This window comes from Ceratotherium simum, chromosome 7, assembly GCF_057802395.1.
Source record: "Ceratotherium simum simum isolate JZ-2026a chromosome 7, ASM5780239v1, whole genome shotgun sequence".
NCBI lineage: Eukaryota > Metazoa > Chordata > Mammalia > Perissodactyla > Rhinocerotidae > Ceratotherium > Ceratotherium simum.
This window is the reverse complement of record NC_141906.1, coordinates 29391054-29418232: the sequence shown is the minus strand read 5'-3', so window position 1 is coordinate 29418232 and position 27179 is coordinate 29391054. Positions and strand designations below refer to the sequence as shown.

Below are 27179 nucleotides of genomic sequence, written 5' to 3'. Positions count from 1 at the left end.
CTGTCATCTTCCCTACTCAGGTTAACAGATCCTTATTAATATGGCCGGTAGTTTCAGCATTTTAATTTATTACCAGCCACACTTACACTGTGGGCTCATGCTGACCTTGTGGTCTACTGAGACCCTCAACTTCATATCATTTTCACATGAATGGGGGCCAAGCCATGTCTCCTTCCTCCACCAGTTAATCACTTTGCTTCCTGAACACAGATCCAGCCATCCACACGGAAGACATCAGAAAGAACTTCCAAGGGCTAGCTGGAGGGCATGGCAGGGTAGACGATATGAGTCACGATCCTGACTTGGCCCTGGATCCCCTGTTCCATTACCTTTATCTTTGATCCCTGTGGCTCTGGCCAAGTTAACAGAGGGAGAAGCAGGGACCTTTCTTGTCTCTGTTCCGGCTCTCCAAGGACGAGGCCTGTGCCTGGGACAGGAAGGCTGGGAGGCAGTCAAGGCTGACCTCTCCTTCTCCTCCCATCTGGCCAGGGGCTGTTTCTCCCACCTTGTGGGCTCATGCACTCCTTGGACTTGCTACTCCCAACCCAGCCCCTCACTGGGCTGAACAACGAGCCTGGCTGAGACCACCTCCCTCCGGGGAAAGTGAGTGGGTCTCAAGTTCAGCAAACATTTTGCCAAGCACCTACTCTGTGTGGGTACTCCGAGGCACTGTAGGGCTCAGTCTTGTTTTACCTTCACGTCAGCTTGTAGGAGGAGATAGCCACAGTTGTCCCCGTCTACAGATAGAAGACTGAGGCTCGGTGACTTGACCAGGGCACACACTGCTAATAAATAGTGCGGCTAGGATTCCAACTGGGGCTGTTTTGTTTGCTTGTTTTGCTTTGTTGTAATGTGGAAGCTTGTGCCTTCCCTACTTAGCTGGCTGTCCTGGGCTAAAGGACAAGAGGCCTGGACTCTAGTCTAGACTTGACCTCTTGCCTCACTGTGAGTTCTTTGCTAAGTCCCTGGCTCTCCTCTGAGCCCCAGTTTCCCCATCTGCAAGATGAGGAGACTTGGACATTCTCGGGCCTTAAGACCTGTTGGATTCTGAGATCCTAAGATCCCGGGGTTTGAGTGTTTGAGAGCCTTGGGCTCTGGTTTAACCTGGGAGCTTGTGCTCACAGGCACCTGGGCAGATGGGGCTGCCCCGGCCTGCCTGGCAAGGCCTCATGGCCCTTTCCTCTCTTCCAGGATGCTTTGCTGAGCCTGGGCTCTGTCATCGACATCATGGGCTTGCAACGGGCTGTCAAGGAGGCCCTCTCTGCCGTGCTCCCCAGAGTGGTAGGTGCTGTGCCCCACATTTCCCCCGCCCCCCAAACCTTTGCCCAGCTCTTTGCTGTACGTCACACAGGGCTGAGAAGGAAAGAAGAGGCAGGGTCCCTGCCCAGAGGACGCTCATGGGGAAGTGAAGAGTTTGGGTAATGTTCTGAGAGGGCTTCCTGGAGGAGGAGGGCTGAAGCTAAGCCCCAAAGAATGAACTTACATAGGAATCCTGGAATGCCTGAGACAGAAGGGGCCTTAGAGCTTAATTGGAAAGATGGCATCTCAGATGATGGAAGGGATTCACCTAGGATAACAGCCTGGGCATAGTGGAGTCAGGTGGGCTTTGGAATATGTATAGCAGGAGGGGTTGAGGGTAGACGTGCAGAAGAGCTTCCTTGATGCCAGGTCTGGGAGGTGCTGGAATGGGGCTCAGCCTTGATGAATGGATCTGTGCTGAGTTAAAGTGTCCTGCCTGGAGACAGGAGGCTGGACAAGATGATCTCTAGAAGCCTTGAAGCTTCTCTCTGACCCAAAACCATGCAAAAGGTTGCAAATTGGGGGCAGGTGGCGGGTGGTGGCCTGGGCCCACGGACAGCAGGTCACCATGGTTGCCTGGGCCCAGAATGCCTTGGTATGGGGACTGTGCCCCTCTTCAGCTGCCCCAGGCCACTCCCCAGCCTGGCTCCAATGGCCGCTGTTCATCCCTTAGGCAGTAAGATGGATAAACCGGCCCTGAAGACCCAAAGCAGCAGTGTCTTTTGTGACAGATAGAGGGAAGCAGGGGACTGTTGGTCTGGGGAGGGGGTCTGAGCCAGCCTAAGGGGAACAGAAGACTTCCTGGAGGAGGAGATGCCTAAACTGAGTCCCCATAGCCTGGAATGTCCTCTCCCCTACTCCAGACACCAGCCAAAGGCAGCCTCTGCTCCAGGACATAGGTTAATTCAGAATGTGACCCCCCCCACCCCACCAGAGCCCATTGTATCTGAATCTGCTTGATGGATGAACTGCTGGAGGCCCAGAGAGGGAGGGTGCTTCCCCCAAGGTGACAGCATGACGGGGACAAATGAGGCTTAGCACCTAAGCACCCCCGATCCCTCTCCTCAGCTCTGCCTTCTCAAAACCTCCTAGAAGTTCAGAGCACAGGAGGAGGGCTAATGAGTGAGCTTTATTGAGCGTGAAATTGGTAGGAAGTGGGTGGTGTGTTGGCACCCAAAAATAAATCCTCCTGGAGAAGGATGGGACTGAGGCAACATCTGGCCTGGGGTGGAAACAAATCTGGAAAGGAAGGGATGGGGAGGTTGTCAGGTCAGCATCCTCAAGGCTGCCCTGGGCCCCTCTGTGGCCACCGAGGCTGCCCTGTGAGGGGGAGGAGGTGACTGGCCAAGTCTTCACAGGCAGGGTGGCCAGTGGTGGTGCCAGCATAGATGCCCTGTGCTGGATTAAGTGTATCCCCAAAGCTGGGGGCAGGAAGACAGCTGTGGTTCAGGCGACTAGGTTCCTGGGACAGTGGAAATGTCTACCTTGGTCCATCCAAGAGACTTGTGAGCTAGGGAAGCCCAGATTTGGGGGAGCCCTAGCTTGATTGTAGGGAGGAGCTCAGACCCCCAAAGAAGTGGGGGGAGATGGGAGGTCTGCTTTGCTTCCAGGGAGTGGGGGAAGATGGAGGGGTCTACTCTGCCTCCAGGGAGTTGAGGGGGATGGAGGGGTCGGCTCTGCTCCCAGGGAGGCGGGGAGCTGCAGGGGTCTGCTCTGCCCCTGGTGAGGGGAGAAATCGGGGAGGGGTCTCCCTACCCCGCAGAGAGGAGAGCTGCTGGCACCTGCTCCCTCATCAGCAGCCATTGTGGCAGGCAGCCCCGAATGCAGATGGTGCTGATGTGTCTGAAATGGTTCCCTCCTTCTCGCCAATAAACTCAGCTAATTTTAACCCGGAGGGCTGAGAGTGAGGGGGCGGGAGGCAGACGGACTTCCGGACGTGCAGTGAGGACCTGTCCTCCTCCCTCTCCCCCACCGGATTGTCTGCCCCTCTCCCTGCCAGGGCAGGACTCTCTGTGTGGCCCTGGGTGCTGAGTGGTCCCTTAACCTCTTTGGGCCAAATCCCTCAGGCCCCTCCCAGCTGCTGCAAGGGTGGAATGACAAGAAGGGGGCTGGATACAGATGAGGAGCGGGCGGCCGCCTTCTCCCCACTGATTTCTTCACGCCTAAACTCCCGCCTAGACCCTCACCAGGAGGACAAGGGGGTGCCAGGCCTCGCCTGTGTCTGCCCTTCTCTCTCCCCTCAGGCCCTCTCATTCCCAGCCCTCACCGCCACTGAGCCTGGCTCTGGTTCTCTGGAAGCAGGACTGGGACATCTCCTGGGGGCTAGAAGAGGGTGGGGGCTGGCTGGGGACAGCCAAAGGCAAGAGTGGCTGGCAGGATTGTGGACTCACAGTCACGAAAGGCAACTGCTTCTGCTGAGAAGGACTCCACACACCTAGCTCCAATGTCACCTCCTCCAGAAGCCCTCCCTGATACCTCAGCAGAGAAGAGAGCCCTCCTTCCTCCCACTGAGAACACAGTGCCCCTCAAGATACTTAGCTGGGCGTGTGGGGGCCCCCTCGCTGGGGCACAGGCTCTGCTGGGCAGCACTGGCATCCTGGTCTCCCTCGTCACACAGTGTGGACAGTGGAGACGCTCTGCAAGGGGGCGCTGAACAGGATTGGTTGTGGATCCCTGAGGGGAGCCAGGCCTGCTTGGAGGGAATGTGGATTTTGTCCTGGGGGTCAGTGAGGGCCACTGCTTCTGCCACTATCTGGTCTGGAGCTGAGGCCCAGGCTGCTCTGGGCCCCTGGGGCGGGCGGATTGATAAGCCGAAGACTTGACAAGCTTCGGGCAGAGCTTTGGTCTCACTCTAGGGAGGCATCATCCCAAATACAAATCTGCTCCTGTCTCTCAGGGCTCCCCGCTCGCCTGGCAGCAGCCCCTGGCAGCCTCCCGCAGCTCGCTTTATAGGCCCTTCCAGCTCAGCCCCTGCTGACCGCAAGCCCACCTCCTGTGCCCCCCGCCCCCACTGTCAGTTCCATAAATGCTCCATGCTCTTTACAACTACAGACCTGCTCCTGGGCCCAGAAGCCATTCTTCTGTGCCTCATTCACTCCCTGAATGTGTCTAATTCCCACTCCACTTACAGCTTTAAGGTCGCTTCCTCCAGGAAGCCCTCCTGGCTTGGGTCATGGCGTGTGGTTTCTCATAGAGTTGTTTGTGTCTCTGAGGTAGGAGGGAAGCTTCCGGGACATTCTAAGCCCCTCCCACAGTCCGGCCCTGAGTGGACAGTCAGTTATTGTTTGCTGAGGCTGGAGTCACCGCTGGGAAATATCCCGGGGTAGCGGTGGGAGGATGTCTCCACCTTCAGCCCTTCAGCCGTCTCCTCAGTTCCTTGGATTTGGGGAGATGGATCATGGATCACTGCCTGCCCAGAGCCCCTCCAAGAGGGGAGGGTGGGGTGCTGAGTTCATAGGGAGTTTTTCCGCCCTGGCTGCTCTGAGAGTCACCTGGGGAGCACAGACCAACGGGGCCTGTGTGCACTCCCCAGGGCCCTGTGTACGGGCTGGGACTGGGGGCAGGGAGGACGTCTCCGCAGGGTCTCATGAGTGCCTCCTGTCCTAGGAGACCGTCTACACCTACCTGCTGGATGCGGAGTCCCGGCTGGTGTGTGAGGAACCCCCCCACGAGCTGCCCCAGGAGGGGAAAGTCCGGTGAGCCATTCTCCCCCGCACTGCGCTCACGCACGGCCAAGGACCTCAGGCCTGGGGCCCCTTCCAAGGCTTGGTCTGACCCTCCCCATCTGACCTGGACCTCAGCCTCCATGCTGGGTGGGGTTCCTTGGCCGTGTCCCTGACTCCAGCACAGAGGGGAGAAGCAGTGTCTTCTCTCGTGTTGGGTAGGGGGAGTGGATGGCACAGCAAAGTGCCAGCGGGTAGGTGTTCTCCTAGAGAGCTCTTCCGAATTGCTGCGGCCTCCTCAGAGCCGCGTCTCAGAATGTCTCAGAATATCGGGGCTACCGTTAGCACCCCAGCAGAACTGCCTGGGAGGTTCTCACGGGTCGCAGAATGCGGGTCCCGCGGGAGCGCGGTGTCAACCCGGCAGCCAAGAACAGGCTGATCCCAGGCAGCGTCCTGCTGTGGTTTTGGAGCCCGACTGCCTGGGTTCAAATCCCTGCTCCCCATTTCCTGGCTGTATAATCTGGGGCAATTTGTAACATGGCAATAATCATAGTGCTTATCTCACAGGATTGTTGGGAGGATTAAATGAGTTTAACACATGTAAAGCACTTAAAACTGTATCCACAATGAATGCTAAATGTCTGGTTTTATTTCCATTAGGCTAGAATGTTGGAATCACTGGCTTTAGGAACACGGGCTCAGTGCCCCATGGTCCACTGATACCTCTGAGCCTACTGAATTCAGCCTCCTTACTTTTCAGATGGTCAGACAGCGTGAGACGTGTCCAACGCCACATAACTGGTGTGAGGCAGAGCCAGGCCTGGGACACAGTCTCCTGGCTCCTGGCCGTTCAGGGGACAGTGAGGGCAAGTGGAACTTAGATGAGAAAGTGTTGACGGGCAGGAGTGCTGGCCCAGAGGAGGGCACGCCGCGGAGGACGTGGTCACTGCCTTCTAAGCACCGCAGGGCCATCACGGGCCCAGGGAGCTCCAGGTTGGGAGCTGAGGGCTGAGTGGGTGCCAGTGGGGCGTGACCAGAAGGCAGTGCTCTGCTCCCTGGGGGAGGGCTCTTCCAACAGGCCATGTGGTCCAGGGAGGTGGCTTTTCCAGGTGGTAGCTGAGGCTGGAGGTCCTGATGCTGGGGATGCTGATTGGTCCTGAGGCCCCTCCCGGCACTTGGAACCCTGGATTCCTGGATGCTGGTGTCTCCCCTGGCCCTTCTCCATGGAAGGGGCTGGTGCCTCTTCAGTACCCTGAGCCTTCCCACCTCCTGGTCTCCCATTTGACTCCCCCAGGGGTGGGTGGTGGGTGACACTCTCCCCTTCAGCACCTCCTGACAACTCCTCCCCAAGGTCTGTGTGAACCAAGCCCCAGCCACACCCCTCTCTGGCCTCTACTGTCCCATCTGTGAGATGGCAGGATAGGGCTGGAAGGTTTTTGGAATCTTACGGGAAAAAAATGCTATAATGTCCCCTTTTCTCCTCTGAGACAGCACTCCCACCCCTAATTCTCAAGAACTTTGCTTATTATGGGCTTGCCCCATCCAGGAAGTTTCCTCAGAACGGCCTGGGAAGGCCTTCCTGGTAGGGGGATGCAGGATCACGGGCTCAGAAGGCAGGAGGGGAGCATCCTGCAGTGTTGGCTCTGCCCCTCCAAGCCTGCAAATGCTCCCTCAGGCTTTCTGCTGTGAGGTGGCGGGTCTGCGGTCCAGGATCTTTGAGGGGGCTCAGAGCCTCTGCATCAGTATCCCCACCACCAACCACTTCAGACTCAGTAGAGCCTTTGGAAAAGGTACAAAAAAAAAAGCAAATAAAAGTGAATGTTCCCATGCAATTATCCCAGAGTTCAGTGGAGATGGGGAGGCAAGTGCCTGCTGGGAGACAGAGCTCAGAAATCCAGGAGGCCTAGGAGGCGAGGAGGCTGAGGGGACAAGAGAGGTGAGGCAGTGGGGGCGTCCTGGAAGACCTGGAGATCAAAGTTCATTCAGGCTGGTGAGGATTGGGGGTGAAGGTTCAGGCAGTCCTCTCTTCTGAAATCTGCGCTCTGCCCACCTCTTCCCACCATGTGTCTGGAGGTGAGACCTCCCCACCTCCACTGCCAGGGCTGAGAGCTCGGCATGTGGAAGGGGGGAGAGCACTGGAATAGGAGTCAGACAGGCGTGGATTCTAGCCCAGCCCCATCCCAGCCTAGGTGTGTCCCCTTTCAAACCTGTTTTCTTATCTCTAGAATGGAGATAACAGTTGGACCTGTCTATTGGCCTAATGAGATAACAGATGCCTGTGCTTAGCCGGTGCTTAGCCTGTGCCCAGCACACAGTAGGAGCTCAGTGATTGCTGGTTGCCCTCCACCCCCAACACAGCTACTCACTGGGTGACCTTGAGAAAGTTACTTCCCTTCTGGCCTCAGTCTCTTTTTCTATAAAACAGGTAGGTTGGATACAAGGTCCTTCCACTGGTGACCTCCACGGCTCTGGCCCCATCAGGAGGCCGAGGCACTCGCCCCAGGCTGACGTGGAGCCTGAGGCTCTGGCAGTGCCCGCGGAGGGGGGTGTTCCTCCAGGAAACCCTGAAGGGCCGGCAGGGCTGGCAAACAGCAACAGGTGTGAAGTGGAGGCAGATCATAAAGACAGATAAGGGCCCAGGAGAAGGGGCAGAGGATGGGCTCAGGGTGGGGTGGTGGATGCGGGGTGGACGTGGGCCAAGGGGGAGAAGGCCCACTAGCTCCCCAGCAGCCCCCAACCACTGCCCCCTACCACTTCGCGGGCTGCCAGATGCCCAGGTGCAGCCCCCAATGTGTTTGGGTTCCTGCCTCCCGTGCTAGCTCGTGCTCTCTCCTCCCCTGCAAAGTCCTTCCCTGCCATCTCCATCTGGACCGATGCACAGTTCCCTTATCCCCCGCGGCCCAGCCAGAGGCCCTCTAGGAGGGCCATAGTTCCCTGGCACTAAGGAGGATCCAGTTTTCAGAAAAGGTGTCTGGGCTGTGGTGGCCTCCCTCAGGGATAGGTCTGTCCACAAGAAGAACCCTGAGCTGGGGGTCAGGAGGCCTGGGATCCAGGACAACGTGGCTGCAATCACAGTCCCACGCACTCTCTCTGGGCCTCAGTCTATGCTTCTGTGAGATGATAAGATCAGGCACTGTGATGTCTGAGGGCTGATCCAGCTCTGAATTCTAAGGGTGCAAGGGGCCTCGGGCTGGAGGGGAGAGAATCCTGGAGGGCTGCCTGAGCGAGGGGGCTTCCTGGAAGGCTTCGCCTCCCTTTTATTTGTGTCCCCTCGATCTCCCAGCCTATTTCAGTCTCCAGCCCTGCTGCCTTCCTCTTCTTATTGTGTCTCCTGCCATCTTAAAGCCTCTGATTACTCGCTGCTGAGTGCAGCAAAATTGGGGGCTTTTCAGCTGCAACGGAGACACCGCCCACACCCACCCCAGCTGGCTGTCTCCCTCTGCTACCGTTTGAAGGTCCCAGGGCCCAACCTCGAGAAACTTCTTCCTCAGAGCTGACCTGGTCCCCTCTCACTGCAGAGTCAGTCTGTCCCTTTGATTCATCTTGAGGGACACAGGGAATAGTCTGTTCCCGTCTCTGGAGTCTCACATTCTGGGAGAAGAAGAGGAGAGGGAGAGGAGGGTCCAGGTCCTGGCCTGAGTCATAATTTGTCTCCGAGAGAGATGACAGATCAGAGGAGGCTGGGGCTCTGGGAGGGGCCGGGGGCGCTCAGTGAGGGGGTGCTCAGTAAAGGGGATGGGGCCTCGCCAAAGAAGGGGCTCAGAGGAGGGGTGGAACGGGACCTGGACACTCAGCTCTTTCCAGGCCACTGACTCCACCAACAGGGAGCCTTTCCCTCCACTCTTTCCACTAAACAAATAGTTGTTAAAGGGACGGAACCATCATAAAATCCACGCCCGTTCCTCGCCCCACTCTGTGCCCATCTGTCTTTATTGTCGCTGTGGCAGAGCATGACCACCCAGGCACCCAGGCTGAATCATTAGCCTTCAACCTGGACAGCTGGCCCGGGGGTGTGGTGTCCCCTCCCCCCCCACCATCAGGCTGGCAGGGGGTCAGGGAGGCGGGGATGTCAGGAGGGGAGAGGAGGCAGGGCAGGGCTCTGAGTTGAAGGGAGAGCCATGACTGACGGGTGTGGGCAGTACAGGAAGCCCCCACCCCCATCCCTCCAGGGGGACAGCAGTTCTGGGAAGGGTGCAGCAGAGGAAAAGGGCTCACCTGGGGGTGGGCTGAGTTGAGCACAGCCTGGGGCTGTGGCGCGCCCCTGCCTGGGTCTGTGGGATGTGGCCGGGCCCCAGGGGGAACAGATTGCAGAGCAAGGTGCCAAGGCGTGGGGACTCCTGAGGGTTGAGGACCCTTGGAGGCCCCCGTGCTTGGTGAGAGATCTGGGCCCAGTCAAGGCTGACTTGCCCCAGCCCAGCGTCTCCTCTGCTGTTCAGGGGCCACTGAGACTCTGTGGCCCTCACTGAGACCTGTGTGTGCGCTCAGATTCTCCCTCTCTTGTAAGAGTCTTACCCGGCAGCCAGCATGATCAGCCTGAAATCAAACCTGACCTCTACCTTCCCCTGCTCAGGTCCCTCCCGGGGCGCCCACTGCGCTCAGGATCAAACCCAGCTCCTCAGGGCCCTGGTCCCTCTCCACTGTGCTCCCTGCTGTCCAGCCACACCAACCTCCTGGCGGCTGGAGCACCCCACAGACACACATTCTTTCTCTCCTCTGAGGCTTTGCACATGCAGTTCCCTCTGCCTGCACATCCTTTTCTGTCTGCCCTGACAACCTCTGCATGTCCCTTAGGACTCAACTCAGGCATCTCCTCCCCCAGGAAGCCTTCTCTGACCCCACTTCCATCCTGCACCCGGGTAGGCTGGCGCCCACTCCTCCTCCCTTTGTCAGAGCGCTCATCCCTACACTGGAGTGTGGTCTGTATGTCAGTCCTCAGTACTGAACCTGACCAAGAAGAACCCCGAATACATACTCTGTGGAATGAAAGCCTTTAAGAAGAGTGTTTCCACAAGTATTTTAGTGGAGAAAACTTGCTCCGGCTCTCGTATGGGGGATGGATTTAAGGGACCTGACGGGAGGCAGGAGGCTGGGGGAGAGGCTGCTGCAGGTTCAGGGGAGAGGTGTCTCTGTTTGAGCTGGGCAGTGGCTTGGAGTGGAGAGCAGGGGACAGTTGTGAGAGAGGCAGGGGAGATGACCCACCCATTGGATGGGAGAGGTGAGGAAGAGAGAGGCAGCTAGGACAATTGGTGGACAAGCCACAAGGGACTCGATGGATGGTTGTGCCACTCTGGGGTAGTGGTGGAGGATAAGTTCAGATTGGGACGGGGTGCCTTTGGCAACCTCAGGGACATCCTGGGCGGGCCTCCAGGAGTCCTTTGGGTATCTGGGGTCTGGAGCTGTTGAGAGTGGGCACTGGAGAGTCATGAGGCCACGAGCACAGAGGAGGGAGTTTTGTGCAGAAGACAAGAAGGGCTGAGGGCAGATCCCTTCATCAGGGTCCCGGGGGGCGGAGAGGGAGAGGACAAGGCAGCCATGAGTTTGGGGGTGGGAGGGGGGAGTCAGGGGTCAGTGGGATGAAGTTGCAGCGCTCACTGACCAGCAGGACGGGGACCAGCGCCACCTTGTGGCTGCCCAATAACCAGGTTATCAGGGCCAAGTGGCTGGGTGGGGTCCACAAGAGGGGGTTTGGCTGAGGGTCACCAAAGCCAGCCTCCTGCCTCCATGAAGCCCAGCCTTCATCAATTTAGTCATCAGGAAACGTGGCTGCTGTTGCCCTCCTGCCACCCTAGATCCCTATTCCTTCCCGGGGGGATTGGAGACAGCTCAGAACTGGAGCCCAGCGCTCCAGGAGCCGATAGGTCCAGGGTGTGAGGGCTGGAAGTGGGGACATGCCACTGGTTCCTGCAGATTCTGAACCAAGAGGCCAGGAGAGAATGGGTCTGGTTCAGAATGCTGCGTGACCTTGACCGAGATGCTCATCCTCTTTGGTCCTCCATTTCTCTAGCCGCTGTGACCTCCTGATCTGGAGACTTTCAGACCAGCTCCTCTCTCTTCCTCATCTGACCTTTGCTGGGCTCCCTTAGTGACCCCACCTGCACACCGAGTCCCAGCCCTGCAGGCTTCTCTTCTCTCCAGGCCAGGCAGTTCCTACAATCACAAGTGGAGGCAGCATGAGGGATGAGGAACCGAAGCCAATTAATCATCAGGGAGTGACATTTGGTGAAAAATCGGGCGCTTAATTAAGCAGGGAGAGCCAGAGGCTGGGGAGAGGGTGGCATGTGCGGTGAGGGCAGAGAGAAATTCCTTCTTCTACACCAGCCTCCTTGCTTCGGTTCCCCTCTCCCCTCCCCTCCCGCACACCTACGCCCTTTTCCTCCTCAACACTTGTGCCAATCTCCTGTTGGAGGCGCACACCCCCTCAGGTCCTTAGGAAGGTTTAGGCACACTGGTTAGGAGTGTGGGCTCTGGTGCCTACTGCCTGGGTTCGGATCCTGGCTCTACCACTAATTAGCCGTGGGATCTCAGACAGGTTACTTAACCTCTTGGTGCCTTAGTTTCTCCACCTGAAAATGGAGATGATGATCATATTTAATTCATAGGACTGTTGGGAATTCTGAGTTCATCTGTGTAAGTTGCTTGGATGGTGCATGGCACCTCGGGGATGTCCGATAAACTGCAGTCGTGATGATGATCTCTGGAGGCCATCCTGTGCTTGGTACCGAACATTGCTCTAGAATGGTTTTCTGAGGATGATGATGGTTAGGCTTCTACTCTTCTCCACCCTAGAACTCCCTGGGAGGCTCAGAGAGGTTAGGTCACTTGGCCAAGGTCAAGTGGTAGCTGTGGCAGGATTTAACCAGGCAGCCTGGCTCGGAGCACGTGCTTTACTTGCTTTGTGGGATTTGTGCTGGGCCCAGAGGTGCCCTTCCCATGTCGACCAGCAGGAGGCGGCAGAGGCCAGATTGTGGCTGCCTGCCCTGCTACACGGGGGGTCAGAGTCCCCGACTCTTCTCTTTTTGCCCTCCTCGTGTCCACCCTGCAGCAGGTCAGCTTGTCCAGATCCTCACAGATGTGCAGGTCCAGCCTGCTGTGTGTTCCCAGGCTGGGGCCTGCTCCTCTGATCCAGGGGCTGAGAGGTGGGATCATGTTCTCTTTTCAGAGAGGCTGTGATCTCCCGGAAGCGGCTGGGCTGCAATGGACTGGGCCCCTCAGACCTGCCGGGGAAACCCTTGGCCAGGCTGGCGGCTCCACTGGCCCCTGACACCCAAGGTAAGGCTGGGAGCTGGGCAGGGACAGGGGAGGACTGTGGCCCCTGCTCCCCAGATCACCTCTGTCTTCTACCCCATCTTCATCTCTGTCACCTTTCTCTAGCTCTGTGTCTCTAGCAATTCCTCTATCTAATTCTCTCTCTATTGTGCAACTAATCCCTCTGAGCCTTGATTTCCTGGTCTGTAAAATGGGGACAACAGAACCTACGTTGAGGGGGTGTTTCAAGGAGGAGCAGATGGGCTAACGCATGTTGAGGGCCTGGAACATGCTAGGGCTCAGTGGCCACTGGCCGCAGTGGTGACGTGCTTGTGCCGGTTGCTAGACGGGCTGTAGTTGTTGCCATGCTCCCTCTGTCACTGTCTCTGTTTTTCTTTCTCTTCCTCTCCATGCCCCCTGTCCCCCATGTCTCTCTGCCTCGTGTCTCAGTCTCTCTAGGTCTCTGTCCTCTGTCTCGATGTGGAAAGTGCACAAGACTGGGAGTCAGGAGACCTGACTTGCTGTGTGATCTTGGGCAAGTCACTTCCCCTTTCTGGACCTCAGTTTCCCAATCTGTAAAATAGGAGTGCTCGGCCTTACCTGCCTCCCTCCCTCTCAGAGTTGCTGGGAGGATCACCAGAAAGCTGTCAAGTGAGGGGGTTTCCCTCTCTGCAGGGGTCGTTGCTGTGGTAGGACCCATCTGTCTGTCTCTCCGGATCTCTGGGTCTCTGTGTCTCTGTCCCGGCCTCTCTCTGTCTGTGTCTCGTCTCCCTCCCTGGGTACTGGCTCAGTATCTCTGAGCCTCACTGGCCCCGCAGGACCACCTCATTGCCCTCTCCCCCTCAGTGCTGGTCATACCGCTGGTGGACAAGGAGGCCGGGGCTGTGGCAGCCGTCATCTTGGTAAGAGCTGTTGCGGGTGGGATGAGGGGAGAGGAGAGCAGGGGAGGGAGCGGTGGACGGAGCCTGTCTGGGGTGTGTGTGTGTGTGTGTGCGTGTGTGTGTGTGTGTGTGTGTGTGCAGCAAGCTGGGCTGGAGCTGTGGGAAATGAGGGTCTGGGAGGAGTCCCACACCCCAGCCCTCTGCCCCACCTTGAACGGGCAGGACTCAGTCACTGGCACAGTCAGCAACTTTCGGAGGGATGTGCATGCCCTGTCTGCACTCTCAGCACGCGTGGAGCCCCTGGCACAGCCTTGACCTTGCTTCCTCTTTGGCATCCTCCCAGATGGGATGGGGGCAGTGTCCTGAGAGGGCATGAACACAGTGAGGAGGGAAGGGCCTGAGAGACACTGAGGACGGATGGCTGGACACAACACTGACAAATAGTGACTGTGTGGGAAAGCCAGTCAGAGATCGGGATGGCCGGAGCTAGGGCATCTGGGGAGAGGAGACCCACGGGGAGCAGCTGCCTGGGTAGGCATCCAGCCCCAGCCAGACGCATGGCCGAGGCTCGGGCAGATGCCAGGCAACAGGGCAGGCTTCCTGGAGAGGGTGATGGAGGAGAAGCGGGGAGTCGGGAGGGAAACCCAGGCCGGGGCTCCCCTGCCCTCTGCTGCCCCCTCGCGGAGCTCCCTGGTGTCAGCTCCATTGGCTGGGGTTGGCTGAGCCCTGCGGGGCCCGGTTCTGCCGCTCTTCCAGGCTCTTCTCCATATGGAGGTGGGCGTTCAAATCTTTGTCCTGTCCTAGGAACCGAAGGGTTAGAGCCCCAAATCGCCATTATTGGGGGTCTGTTTCAACCGAGGCAGCCACCACCTCAATAAGGGGCTGACTTGGGGGTGCGGAGAGATAAATGAGCGGGTCTCGGTGCGCCCCGGGGACCCCTCCCGAGCTCATTAGGACAGAATTAAAGGTTTCCGAGGCGCCTGACCTTTCCAGAGCTGCCGGTGGGGGAGGCGCTGGGAGTGGGGGGCGGCAGCGGGGAGAGGAGAGGAAGGAAGGGATCCTTGGCTTGGTCTCCTCGGCCCCCATCTGCCTGACGGAGGGAGACGCGGCCCCCTTGGTTTCTCCCACAAGCTGCTCCCCCACCCCCAGCTTCTGTTCCCGCAGGGAGCGGATCTGCTGTTGGCACCAAGTTCTCAGCGCCGCTTCCCTCCCTCCTTTGCTCCCAGTCTGTGCCGGAGCCGGTCTTCCAGGAGGACCAGGGTTGGGGGCAGTGTGCAGAGGTGCGGATGGGAGGCAGCGGCCCGATGGCCCACTTCTGTTGAGGAAGGAGAGTCCGGGGGTGTCAAGATGACTTCCTCTGTTGGGGCTGTGAGAGCTGGGTCAGAAGAGAAGCAACGCCTGCGAGGGGAAGACTTTGGAATGTTGTTCCTCTTGTGGGCAGGAGGATGGTTGCCATGACCGCTGTTCACCTGGGCTCAGGTTGGGCTAGGAGTCCAGGCTTTGGCCTTCTCCGGGGGGAGAAAGCCTGTGTGGATGTGTGTGCTGTGTATTGGCGAGGGGATGGGGTCATGTTACTTAAATTTGACACCCTAGCAAAACCTTGCTCTGCGCTCTCCTCCGGGCTGGGTGCTGGAGCAGAGAGAAGAGTCAGACCCACTTCCACCTTCCAGAAGCTCTCAGTCTGGGGGAAGGCGGGGACACCCTCAGACCATCACTGGCCAAATGGACTAAATGTTACCAGCAGGCGCTCCCGTGGCAGAGGCTGGAGCAGCAAGGGGTGCCTCACAGGGGAGACAGCATTTGAGTGGGGCTTTGGCGTGTGGGTAGGAGGTCAACAGGCAGAGAAGAAGGGAAAGGATATTCTAGACAGAGGGAACAGCACAAACAAAGGCAGGGTGGGGAGAATGGTGGAGGAGTTTGGGGGAGGTGTGTGATCCTGGCGAGGCTGAGGTGTGGGTGGTACATGCTGTTGAGCAAGATGCTACCTGGGGCTTTGGCTGCCGGGAGAAATTCCGTCCCCTCACCTCCTCAAACACCCCGGGCAGTGAAGAGCTCTGGGAAGGTATTTGGATTATTCACGGTCTGCCTCTCCTCCAAGCCTGTGCCTTCCTCCTCAAGTAGAAACCTACTTCTCCAGGACACCCCTCTCCCCAGTGCATACACATCTCACAGATCCTGGCCTGCTGCTCCATCCCAGGGCCCCCGGGCCACAGGATCTCACATCCTCTGAGAGGCAGCACAGGCAGTGCTGGACCTCTCGGCTGCTACCAGGTCCTGAGGGCAGAGGGTGCAGTGGGTCAAGGGGGTGCCACTGGGCAGATCTTTTGGGAGAGCTGACTCAACAGCTCCTTCCTCAACAAGCCCATTCCGTTCTTTGAGTCTCTGCTCTTGGTACTCATCCATCCCTTCATCCATCCATTCATCCATTCATCCATCCATCCTCCCACCCGTCCATCAATTGAAGACATATTTCTTCAGCACCACCAGGCCCCATGTGCTAGGTGCTGCAAACACAGCAATGACCGAGACAGACCAGACAGCCTGGAGGGTAGACAGACATTAAACAACTGAGCAAATGAAGGATAGAATTGCAAATGATGGCAAGTGCTAGCAAGGAAACCAGGGAGCCCTGCAAGGAATACCGGGGCCTGATGGAGATCCCGTCAGAGGAGGGCTTTCTGAGGAGTGTGCCGTCCAGGTGCAGGGCTGCCTGGCTGCGTTCTGGGCCCTGCGGCTCGCAGCTCGAGCGCCTTGATTGCAGATTCTTTGTGTGAAAGGAGTCCTGGCTTTGCTCTTCAGTTCCGGGATAATAAGTCCCTTTGAGGAGTGGGTGGCCCTTGGTCTCTGGCATTTGATGCATGATTTGTGCCCACTCTTCCCCCAGCTGTGCCACCCACTCCAGCTCCTTCCACGGGGACGGGGTGTTCATGCCATTAGCCATGTTGAACTGGGTGAGGGTGAGGGTGCGGGGGCTGTGCTGGGCTTCCAACCCTCTCTATAGCCCCAGTGCCCACTAACGAGGGCTCCCACTGTGCCCCAGACACACCCCCGGATTAGCAAGAGTAGGTGTAAGTGTCTGTTCTTGGTGAGCAAAAAGCCACGTGCGAGTGCTGGTGATTGTGTTTGCATATGGGGGGTGCAAAAGTGTGTGATGGCTCTTGGGTACGTGAACTCAAGTATCCTGTGTACAGGTAGGAATGTGCACGTGTGGGTGGGGTAGACACTGTGATTGTGGGTGTGGGGATGTCTGTGAATCTGTGCCTCTGTGTATGTGTGTGTGTGTGCACGTACATGCACACCTGAGTATCTCCGTGGGAGAGTGAGCGTGAGTATGAGTGTGTGTATGTGTGTGGGGGGGTGCTGAGGGTCTTCAGGAGAGTGTATATGTGTATTTGTGCACATGCTGGGTGGGTCCAATAGGGGGAGGAGGACTCCACGATCCCTTCCTTTCCTCCAGCCTCTGAGGCTCTCATTCCGTCTCCCAGCTCTGTACTGGGAGACAGAGCCCAGTTGCCCCCACAGCCCTAGAGAGATCTCAGCCTTCCCTTTTCCTGAGAGATGGGTCCAGGTGGAAGGAACAGGAAGGCTGTCCTCCCCCATCTACTAACAGGAAAATGCCAACATGTTTATGTAAAACACGTGCAAATGAGCCACGCCCCCAGCTTCTTTCAACAACCTGTCCTGTGGGAGCATAGATGAGGCCTCATCCAGAGCATAACCTTCAACACCCTCCTCGGTGGCCCAGGCCTCTTCCAGGTCTTCCTGCCGCCAGTCTTTTTTTTTTTAAACCAGTTAGTGGGCATCCCTGTATAGTTCTTTTTTTTCCCCTCCCCAAAGCCCCAGTACATAGTTGTATATTCTAGTTGTAGATCCTTCTAGTTCTTCTGTGTGAGCCACCGCCACAGCATGGCTACCGACAGATGAGTGGTATGGTTCTGTGCCTGGGAACCGAACCCGGGCCACCGAGGTGGAGCTCGCCAAACTTTAACCACTAGGCCATTAGGGCTGGCTCTCCAGTCTCACTCCCTCCAATTCACCCTACAGCCCATAAACCGTAGTCCACAGATGCTAAAGTCTGCCAGGGGTCCCCAGTACAATCAAGCTCAAGTCCAATTCCTTAGCCTTGTACTCCAGGCCCTTCTCCCTGTGGCACCACAGACCCCACCCTGCCCGGGTCCTCATCTCCCCATACGTCCTACTACCCAGCACCCCCAGGGTAGTGTCTTGCCTGCAGTGTCCCCTCTCTTCAGGCTCTGTTTGTCCTTCCCATGTTTCAGAGCCAGTTCTGGAAGCCTCCCAGGTGCTCTGTTCCTCTGAGCTCCCACAGCCTTTAGGTTCCCACCCACCCAGTGTGCCCTCTCCTCCTTTCTCAGGTATGAGGTTCTGTACCACCCAATCGCATCCCCCACTCCATCCCACCCCAGCCAGACCGTGAGCTTCCCGAGAACCTGCTGGTCTCCTCCTCTCCATCTGCTCCTGGCAGGGGACCTAGAGCAGAGGCGGGCAGGGGCTGCTGAGTGGAGAGGGAGGATGAAGGAGGGGACCCCAGGGCAGGCACTGTGGGAGCCCCACAGGTGGTGAGCAGCTCCGAGTGGGCACCAGAAGCTGGTGATGTAGGTGGGGAGCCTTGCTGGCAGGGCCGGCAGTGGGCCCCCAGACCGCCACTCCCCCGCTCATTTTCCTCACCAAGCACTCAAGCAAGGTTGGGGGAAGGGACTTCATGGAGTATGAAATATGGGCTGAGGGGACTGCTGATGACTGACACAGGGAAGCTGGAGAGGGACAGGATGATGGGGGTGGTGGTGGTGGTAAGAGTGGATCTGGGAAGGGGAAGGTATGGGCAGAGGAGGGGAGGGAGTGGGTGGTGCTGTCCCAACTCTGCCACTTTCTGCTGTGTGACCTTGGGCAAGTCACTTAACCTTTCTGGGCCTTGATTCATCTGCAAGGTGGAAGCTTGCCTTATGGGGTGGCAGGAATCACACGTAAGGCAGAGCACTTGATCACTCCATTCATTCATTCATTCGCCCATCCTGCCAAGTTCTCTGGGCACAGCAGGTGCATCATAAATGTCGGATCTTTCTCCTTACTCCAGACTTAGGGGCAGCTCAAACCCCAGCTCCGAAAGGATGGAGCTGGGAGGCTGAGGCTAACACCACTAATCCCTAAGGGCTCCATGGGCTGGGAGATGGGGAGGGGTCCAAGGTCACCCCCTTCCCTCACTCTATACCTGGATTGTGTTGTTGATGGGACAGTGACGGAAAAGGCAGAAATCAGAAAAGTTCCACTTCTTCAGATTAGCCCTAGAAGGCTTTCTGGAGGGGAGGATTTTCCTGGAGCCATCTGCTTGGTTGGAAGGATGGGCCCACAGACTGGAGTGCCTATGTGTTGGTGGGCACAACTGTCTGCTGGGCATGGGGAGAGCACTCTGGCAGACAGACGCAAGAGGCTAGGGGAGGTCACAGCTGGTCCCCCTCCCCCATCCCTCCAGGTGCACTGTGGCCAGCTGAGTGACAGTGAGGAGTGGAGCCTGCAAGCTGTGGAGAAGCATGTGAGTGTGGGTGGGGCTGGGGTAGGATGGGGGCTGCTGAAGACTCTCATCATAACTGGTGGGAAGGTGATCTGGCCAGGGAGCAGCCAGACCTGGGTTCCAGTCCACCACCATTGGGCAGTGTGACCTTGAGCAAGTCACTTAACCTCTCTGAGCCTCAGTTTCACATCTGAAAATGAGGATAAGAATAGCACCGACCTACTGAGGGTACTGGTGAGATAAGGGGGCTCAAATACCTTGTCAATACTTAGGAAGGACTGTCTACATAATGATATTGAGGCTCTTTCCTGAGATTTTATGATTTTGTGACTTTAACAAGGACTCAGACTCCCTGTGAGTGCCAGAGACACAGAGAAATCTGACGCTGCCCTATCTTGGAAGAGTCTGGGGGCTAGGCCGGAGACAAACCCCGTACTTAGCAGTTCCAGGGGCAGTGGGGGCCCACAGGAGGGTGGATGAGTTGTTTGGGACGGGTAGGGGCGATGGGCACCGCTGGCAGAGGGAATGGCTTGAGCAAAGGCAAGGAATCCCGCGGCGGCGAGCGCGGTAAAGGAGGGGCGAGTGGCTCGCTGACCGCTCGGCCCGCCCCAGACCCTGGTGGCCCTGCGAAGGGTGCAGGCCCTGCAGCAGCGCAGGCCCGGCGCGGCCCCCGAAGCGGTCCAGAACTCCCCGGCGGGGGCGGCGGGAGACCAGAAGGCCGGGGTTGTGTACAGCGACCAGGACCGAAAGATCCTGCAACTCTGCGGTGAGGACCCGGCTGGGGCGGGCCCTGGGAGCAGGGCAGGGCCGAACCTGGAGGGGAGGGCGGGGTCGGTGGCAGGGTGGGCGGGGCCTGAGAGGTGGGGCGCGGCCGGGGGCGGGCCGGGGTAGAATTTAGAAGGGCGGTCTATGGGCTGAGTGGGCAGGTGGAGCCCGAGGCGGCCCATTCCTGGGGGACGTCTATGGGCCCTCACTCTGACCCGCGCCCCGCCATTGCAGGGGAACTCTACGACCTGGATGCGTCTTCCCTGCAGCTCAAAGTCCTCCAATACGTGAGTCCCTGTGCCCCCACTGTGTTCCTCCAGGGACCAACGTCCCCGTGAGCCCTCCGTCTCAGTTCAGATTCCGACCTCCCGCCCCTCCTCTCTCCACCTACCTGAGCAGCCTCAGAGAGGCGAGAGGGTGGGGAGTGTGGGGAAGGGGGGTCCAGATCCGCGGTCACCCCTCGCTGTGTCCCTCCCTCTCAGCTGCAGCAGGAGACCCAGGCGTCCTGCTGCTGCCTCCTGCTGGTGTCCGAGGACAATCTCCAGCTTTCCTGTAAGGTGAGGGCCCAGGTCCACTGTGGGGCGGGGACAGGGACCCGGGTCCCCGAGAGGAAAAACCTTGCCCATCCATTAAGCAGTCCCGCCACTCTGCCCTCAGGTCATGGGAGATAAAGTGCTGGAGGAAGAGATCCGCTTTCCGGTGAGTCCTGCGTCCCTCCCTCCGTTGGCGTCTGCAGGCACAGCAAGGCCAGGCCAGCTAGGCACTGCTGGGACCTGCCCAAAGGGACGGGGACCTGCCAGAATCTCTTGGAATCTCATGGAATTATCTGGATCTTAGGATCTACTTAGAAATGTTATGAGAGATCACAACTCCCATTATCAGGATCCATTAGGAGAAATCTCTTACAATCTATAGAAAGGCTTCCTGGGACCTGTTCACTTTTATTGGAGTCTTTCTGGATTTGGCTCTCTTAGAATCTGTTGAGATCAATGGGCATCCTTGGAGTCTGCTTTTCTCTCTCCTACTCAGGGAAGACCCTGAAGTCCTCCATAGGGGATTCTGGTCAAGAGCAGACTCCCCCAGCCCCACTCTGCTCCTCAGTGTTGACTCCATCCACCATTTGGACTGATTAAAGAGGTCGTTGAAACTTCCAGACTTGGGGGCGGGGACTGAGATTGCCTGCCTCTGGGGAGAGTGGGCCCTGACTCAGCCTCTCTGCACTCCGCAGTTGACGACGGGACGCCTGGGCCAGGTGGTGGAAGACAAGAAGTCTATCCAGCTGAAAGATCTCACCTCTGTAAGCCATGGCCTGACTGGACCAGGGGAGGAGGCAAGGGGAGAGCCCACTGCCCAGTCCTCAGGGCCAGGGTCTCTGGGACGGGGCAGCCTAGGAATGGGGGAGACAAGCCCTGGGGACTTTCTCAAGCCACCCTGATGTCATAGTGCCTCCCATCCTGCATGAGTCCCTTAGAACTGCCTGTTGCAGAGGGTGGAGGAGGGCTGGGGGAGGAAAGCCCACTCCCTCCCTCCTTCCCTGCCCTGACTCACTTCCCTTTGCAGGAGGATGTGCAACAGCTGCAAAGCATGTTGGGCTGTGAGTTGCAGGCCATGCTCTGTGTCCCTGTCATCAGCCGGGCCACTGACCAGGTGGTGGCCTTGGCCTGCGCCTTCAACAAGCTCGGAGAAGACTTGTGAGTCTGGGTGGGGTGATGTGGATGAGGAGATGGAGCTGAGAGGCTGGGCGGGGCTCTCCTAGGGTAACAGTTGGGAAGGGTACTGGGCAGGGGGTACTGTTCAGCAGTGGTGGGCTGAATGCTTTGTTGGTGCAAGACACTATGGGATTCTGAAGGTGTTAGACCCTCGCAGCTGCTGCTGGCTGAGGCACAGGTAATTGTTGACTCTCCATCACCCATTTTGGCTTCTTTAAAATCATGTTGAGGTCCATGGGAGTTCGCCTTCTCTTTGCCCACTTCCTGCAGTTTGGATCATCCACTCGTCGGGTACTGGCCTTCCCCCCACTTGGCATCCCCTGTTTTGGCATTTCTGCTGAGAACTGCCTGATGGAGGGGCAGTGAGCTCTGGGATGGGTGGACTCTCTGGGACCCACAGAGCATCACTGACACAGTGGACAATGGCTAAAGGGAATAGGCTGGGGGCTGGGCTAAGCTGAGGGTCTTTGGAGGTATGGACAGGGCAGCTGTAAGAATCATGTGAAACAGAGGGGTGGGTAGGATACGGAGTCAGGTAAACAGGCTTAGCCAGGAAGGATAGCTCAAGAACTGGGGCCTAGAAGTGGTATCATAAATAGATTTCATGTCCTACACCAACTCATTAATTGGTAGTAGCTGCCTGAGCATTGTGTTGAGAATGGATCTTGGTTTAGTGAGAAACAGTGCTGTGATCGATTAGCCGTGTCTGTCCTGGGTGCAGGCTCAGGATGTGAATGCTGACCACACGTGGTCCAGCAGGTCTAGCAGTCTGTGCCTATCCTACAGGTAGGGAGGAGCAGGCAGGTGAGGGGTGGAGTCCAGATTCTAGGATGCAGAGATGCTGACAAGATGCTTGGGCCCTAGGACCCAAACAAGCAGGCTGGGTTTGAGGGCCTGGAGCTCCTGCAAGAAGTGGAGACTGGAGATGTTGGGACCAGAGAGGGGTCAGAAGCCCGCGGAGGGGGTCTGCAGGGGTTGGGGAGAGATCTGGGAGTCATAGGTCTGAGCAGCAGGACCTGTCAGCACAGAGCGCTGTAGACAGTTGGATGAGGCTAGGAAAATGAAGACAGGGACGAAGCAGAACCTGCTGAGGCAGGGAGGATCTGGGATCTGTGTCATTTGGAACTGGTGGGCATCCTAGTGATGGGAGCATTTATGCCATTCAGTAAACACACGTTGAGCACCACTGTGTCCAGCCCTGTGCTGGCCAGATGGCCTTGGGAAGGCCCTTGGGGAGGGGAGTGCAGAGTGAGGCTCCAGCAGGGGCTGTGACCTCTGGTTGCTGGCTGTGGGACCAGGTTCTGAGATGGCCCTAGACCTGGAGGAGAGGTGGTATCAGAAGGGAAATGAGATGGGGCCTTGGGCACAGCCCTGAGGCCCAGGGCAGGGGCAAGGCTATCCCTGGGTCCCACATATTTCAGGGAGTGAGTGCTGGATGATTGCACGAACCAAGGTGGGGCTCAGCTCAAAGCAGTGACTGCAGAGAAGCTGCCTGGAAGCCAGAGAACAGGGATTCCAGAATCTTCATCTGGGAGTGTGATGGGGCTGGTGGCAGAGGTAGGGTACAGTTAAGACATTTAGCAAACACCTCCCAAATGTCTCCCCTGTACCAGGCTCTGCGCTGGGTATGGTTCCTGCCTTCAAGACGGGAAGTTTATTTTCAGGGCATAGAGGGAGGAGGGTGGGAAAGGTATTCTAGGCAGAGGGAACGGTGTGGGAAAAAGCACGAAGGTGTGAAAGAGCCTGAGATGTTTCTCATCGTGATGAGGATCTTACTGTGGCTGAAGCTGAGAGACGCCCATAGATGAGAGGAGGGAGGTGGGTGGGACCAGACTGAGGGCCCTCAAATGCCATAGTAAGGAAGGTGGGCAGGCAGACACAGGGTGGTGGGGACTGGGATCTAGACCCGAATCACTGGACAGCACGCACAAGTGGGGGATCTCCCAGCAGAGAGGAGCACTGAGGCCAGCCAAAAAATGGGGAGGGGCCTGGGCAGGGAAATCGGGGTGGGGTGGGGCAGAGAGATAGTCAAGATCTCTGAGGCGTGCTCCTCCCCCGGCCCCATGACCCCCACCTGGAGAGGCTTACCCATGTCCCTGGACCAGGTCCTGCCCCATCTTGGTCCATCCAACCCCACAAAACTCCTTGGTGACAAATCATTTGGTGGCCAGATTGAATGGCCTCAGCAGGATTTGGGGCTGTTCTTGTTAGATGAGAGCTAGCTCCATGAGTAGGATGGGCACTACCCCCCCACAACCACCTGAGGGTTTGTGGAGGCACCAAATCAGGCCCGCAGAGTCTGGGGACAGTAGGGGCCCTGGGGAAGAGCAGAACACCCAGCTCTGGCCTGGGCAAGTCTCTAGTCTGAGGGAGAAGACCGAAGTCAGAAGAGGGAGACATGGCTCTGGCTTCAAGAAACAGTAGTCTGAGGAGAAAAACACCTTTTGATCTGTGTCTGAGGAGGATTAGCGCCCTCCCCTGAGGGAGCCTCCCGTCTGAGGGCAGGCTGGCCCATGCTGCCTGTGCAGTGGGCAGCCCCGTTGGAGGAGAGTGGTGGTTAGCTGGTGGATCTGAGTGGGCTTGCTGGAGGAACGGAAGTGAGGAGAAACGGGGAGAGCAGTCTGTCGTGCTCCCTCTCCAGTGACCCCGCCCCACCCCCAGGTTCACAGACCAGGATGAGCACGTGATTCAGCACTGCTTCCACTACACCAGCACCGTGCTCACCAGCACCCTGGCCTTCCAGAAGGAGCAGAAGCTCAAGTGTGAGTGCCAGGTGAGTAACCTGCCTTGCGCCTCCCCCAGGGACGGAGTCACCCTGCTCTCAGCCCCAGAGAGTCATCCATAAGGTAAAAGCCCATGTCTTTCTGGACAGAGGGCAGGGAGATGACCCAGTGCCTCTTAGAGAAGGGAAGTCGTGGTTCCTCGGGACAGCGCACTGGCTGCAGGCACTGTATGCGATCGCCCTCTAGTGTTCAATTTGGGTACTACAGCAACATCTGGGTGGCTAGAGGCGCAGGTGAAAGGGCATCTGAGACTCAAGATTTCTGTGCACCTTCACTGGGGCTATTCTTTCTCCTTCACGTAGTAGCCAAAGGATATAATGTAACTCTGCCAGGCTCCAGCCTGTCCGGAGAGCCCTAGGGGAGGAATGAGAAGCCCCTGGGGCTATTGGAGGCATGGAGCGGGAGAGGGTGACTACCTGGACCCATATGATCTCCATTTTCTCCTTTCCAGGCTCTTCTCCAAGTGGCAAAGAACCTCTTCACGCACCTGGGTGAGTGCACTGTCCCCCTCCATGCCTGGCTGTGGGGTGGGAGTGGGGGCTGGTGTTTGGGGGAGGTGGGGTGGGGGTGCTTGGCCTGGGCACTCCAGCCTGGTCTCACCACTGCCCCCATGCTTCTCCCTCCACAGATGATGTCTCTGTCCTGCTCCAGGAAATCATCACAGAGGCCAGGAACCTCAGCAATGCTGAGATGTGAGTGAATCTACCCCGGGTCGGGCCTCAGTCCTCATCGCCTCCGTCCCTCCCTCTTTTTTCCCCTCCACTGCCTTCTTGTGGGACCCCGTCACCGTTGGTGTGACCCTTTATTCCATGCCTGTGTCCCTCACTAGACTATAATATCCAATGACAGCAGGGCGGGGTTTGCTTTGCTGGCCGTGGGTCCTCAGCTCCTAACACAGTGCCTGGCACATAGTCAGCACTACAAAAAAAAAAAAAAAAATCATTGGGATGGACTAATTCTGGGGTCACCACCCCTGAGGAGAGCCTCTCACCACGGATCACTCCTTCCAGGCCTCAGAAATCTGGGCTTTGCCTCAAGTTGTGAGAAGTGGGGGGTTGTCGGAGAGGGGTGTCAGGGCCCTGTGGACCAAGGCCGTCTCCCCACAGCTGCTCCGTGTTCCTGCTGGATCAGAATGAACTGGTGGCCAAGGTGTTCGACGGCGGCGTGGTGGAGGACGAGGTGAGGCAGGGCCGCGCGGAGGGAATGTGTGGCCGTGGTCTTGTGGGCCGGGACTCCGCAGGGGATCTGGGGAGCAGGCCGGAGAGTCCATGGTCCGCTCTGTGGCCGGCCCCCAGCTTCTTTCTTCTTACTCCATCCCTATCCTGGCAGAGCTATGAGATCCGCATCCCAGCCGACCAGGGCATCGCGGGCCACGTGGCGACCACGGGCCAGATCCTGAACATCCCGGACGCGTACGCGCACCCGCTATTCTACCGTGGCGTGGACGACAGCACGGGCTTCCGCACGCGCAACATTCTCTGCTTCCCCATCAAGAACGAGAACCAGGGTGCGGGCCCGGCGGCTCCGGGAGGAGGGGCGGGGCGGGGCGGGGCCTGAGTGGGATGGGGCGGAGCCGAGCGGAGGGTCCGCACGCCTTCCCCACTGCCTTAGCGTCCCGCAGCAGAAGGGTCAGGGTTTCCCAGGAATGGGACGTCCCCTGAGGACACCTTGGGAGGGCAGATCCCCCCGGACACATCCACGGGCCGGTCCTAGCTCCTCTCCGGCCCCCAGAGGTCATCGGTGTGGCCGAGCTGGTGAACAAGATCAACGGACCATGGTTCAGCAAGTTTGACGAGGACCTGGCGACGGCCTTCTCCATCTACTGCGGCATCAGCATCGCCCACGTGAGCGGGGACAGGGGCCGGGCCGGTGCAAGACCCTCTGTTCTCCTATCCGCCTTGGCTCTCCTTGCCCTGTCCAGTTGGGTCTGTGCCCTGGCCCGGAACTCAATCTTCAATACCCACTGGTCACCTCTGGCCTCAGTTTGCCGTCTGAAAATTGGGGATGCTATGTCCTGTCCTGTCCAGTTAGCCTCCCAGGACCATGGGACACCCCAGTTGTCATTATTTCCCCCCTCTCTGGAAGCAGCCTCAATGCAAGCCCCTGGTCAGCTTCTTTTTGGGAAATGTTGGGTCTCATTGTCCAGAGCTGGCAGCTGTGGTCGGGGATCCAACCCCTGGGTCCCTGATGCAGTCCCTCCTTCTTGCTTCTCTTTCTCTGCTCTGGGCCTCGGGCTCCATCACTGAAGATGGGGCAGGCTCAGGAGGGGTGCAAAGTGCCAGAACAAATTCTGAGGCCCTGGAAGGAGTAAGGGGAGGTCTGGATGCAAGTTGGAGGGGGCTCCCTACTCTGAGCCAGAGCCCAAAGTCTGCCACTGGGGCCAGCTCGGGACAGGAAGGGGGTTCTGTGTGACCCCTTTGTCCCAGTCCTGGGCATGCTGAGGTTTCACGGCCACCTTGCTTGAGCCCCCTCTTTCCCTCTCTCCTCCTAGTCCCTCCTATACAAGAAAGTGAATGAGGCCCAGTATCGCAGCCACCTAGCCAACGAGATGATGATGTACCACATGAAGGTGAGGCCTGCCCGGAGCTTCTGTCCTCCTTCTCAGAGTCCCAGGGTCCCCTGTGGCCCACCTTTTCCTTCCCTGCCTCCCAGAATCCTTAGGGGCCCAGGACCAGGCTGGGCTTTCTGATCGCCCTCTCCTGAAGAGAAGATAGACCAGAACAATGCCTGGCCTCCTGCTCTCCTTCAGGGCAGCCTCTCCTCCAGGCTGTCCCTGGTTCAGCCCAAAGGCTGGCAGCTGGACCCAGCCCAGGGCAGAACTTGGTTCGGGCATGTGTTCCCCCACCCAGGGATAATTCTTATCTTGGAAATTACTGCCTGCTGGGAAGCCCACTCAGGCCCTCCCCCCAGCTCCCTTCGGTACAGGTCATGCAGTCCTGGGCAGTCCTCATTAAGATATTCCATCCCGTTCCCAGACCCTGCGTCAGAAAGGCTGTCCTGGGCTTTTAGTTCAGAGTGTGTGCTGATCATTGTTGATTTGAACTTTTCTTCTCACTTGTGTCCAAACTGAAGGGTTCCAGACTTTGTGGATAGGGTCAAAACCATAGTTTTGACCTACGAAGGATTGAGGTTAGACTCTGGGACAGTCCTCCAAGAGAAGGAATCCTTGAGTTAGTGTTGATGAAAAGCTGACGTGGTCTGGGGGTGTCACGAAGGGGTGTTCCCTGTCCTTGCCAACAATAGGCTGTCACAGATGAGGTGGTCACAGACAAGGAGGCACCATAGGTGGGCTGCAGGGCTGTGAGGGG

The 27179-nt window shown here is 57.9% G+C and overlaps 1 protein-coding gene across 2 annotated transcripts in view; it reads left to right on the top strand.

Annotated features, from left to right (window-relative positions):
* The window catches only part of PDE2A (phosphodiesterase 2A), a 91914-nt gene that overhangs the window by 58751 nt on the left and 5984 nt on the right, over nucleotides 1–27179 (top strand). For both annotated transcript variants that reach the window (XM_004433957.3, XM_087433404.1), the window contains 18 exons: nucleotides 1192–1281; nucleotides 4906–4994; nucleotides 12121–12230; nucleotides 13053–13108; nucleotides 18576–18635; nucleotides 19227–19380; nucleotides 19614–19666; nucleotides 19862–19936; nucleotides 20037–20078; nucleotides 20608–20676; nucleotides 20940–21070; nucleotides 23750–23861; nucleotides 24323–24362; nucleotides 24500–24563; nucleotides 24978–25050; nucleotides 25201–25378; nucleotides 25603–25715; nucleotides 26363–26440. In XM_004433957.3, the coding sequence (XP_004434014.1) occupies nucleotides 1192–1281; nucleotides 4906–4994; nucleotides 12121–12230; nucleotides 13053–13108; nucleotides 18576–18635; nucleotides 19227–19380; nucleotides 19614–19666; nucleotides 19862–19936; nucleotides 20037–20078; nucleotides 20608–20676; nucleotides 20940–21070; nucleotides 23750–23861; nucleotides 24323–24362; nucleotides 24500–24563; nucleotides 24978–25050; nucleotides 25201–25378; nucleotides 25603–25715; nucleotides 26363–26440 (1587 nt within the window). The remainder of the gene's footprint in view (nucleotides 1–1191; nucleotides 1282–4905; nucleotides 4995–12120; nucleotides 12231–13052; nucleotides 13109–18575; nucleotides 18636–19226; nucleotides 19381–19613; nucleotides 19667–19861; nucleotides 19937–20036; nucleotides 20079–20607; nucleotides 20677–20939; nucleotides 21071–23749; nucleotides 23862–24322; nucleotides 24363–24499; nucleotides 24564–24977; nucleotides 25051–25200; nucleotides 25379–25602; nucleotides 25716–26362; nucleotides 26441–27179) is intronic.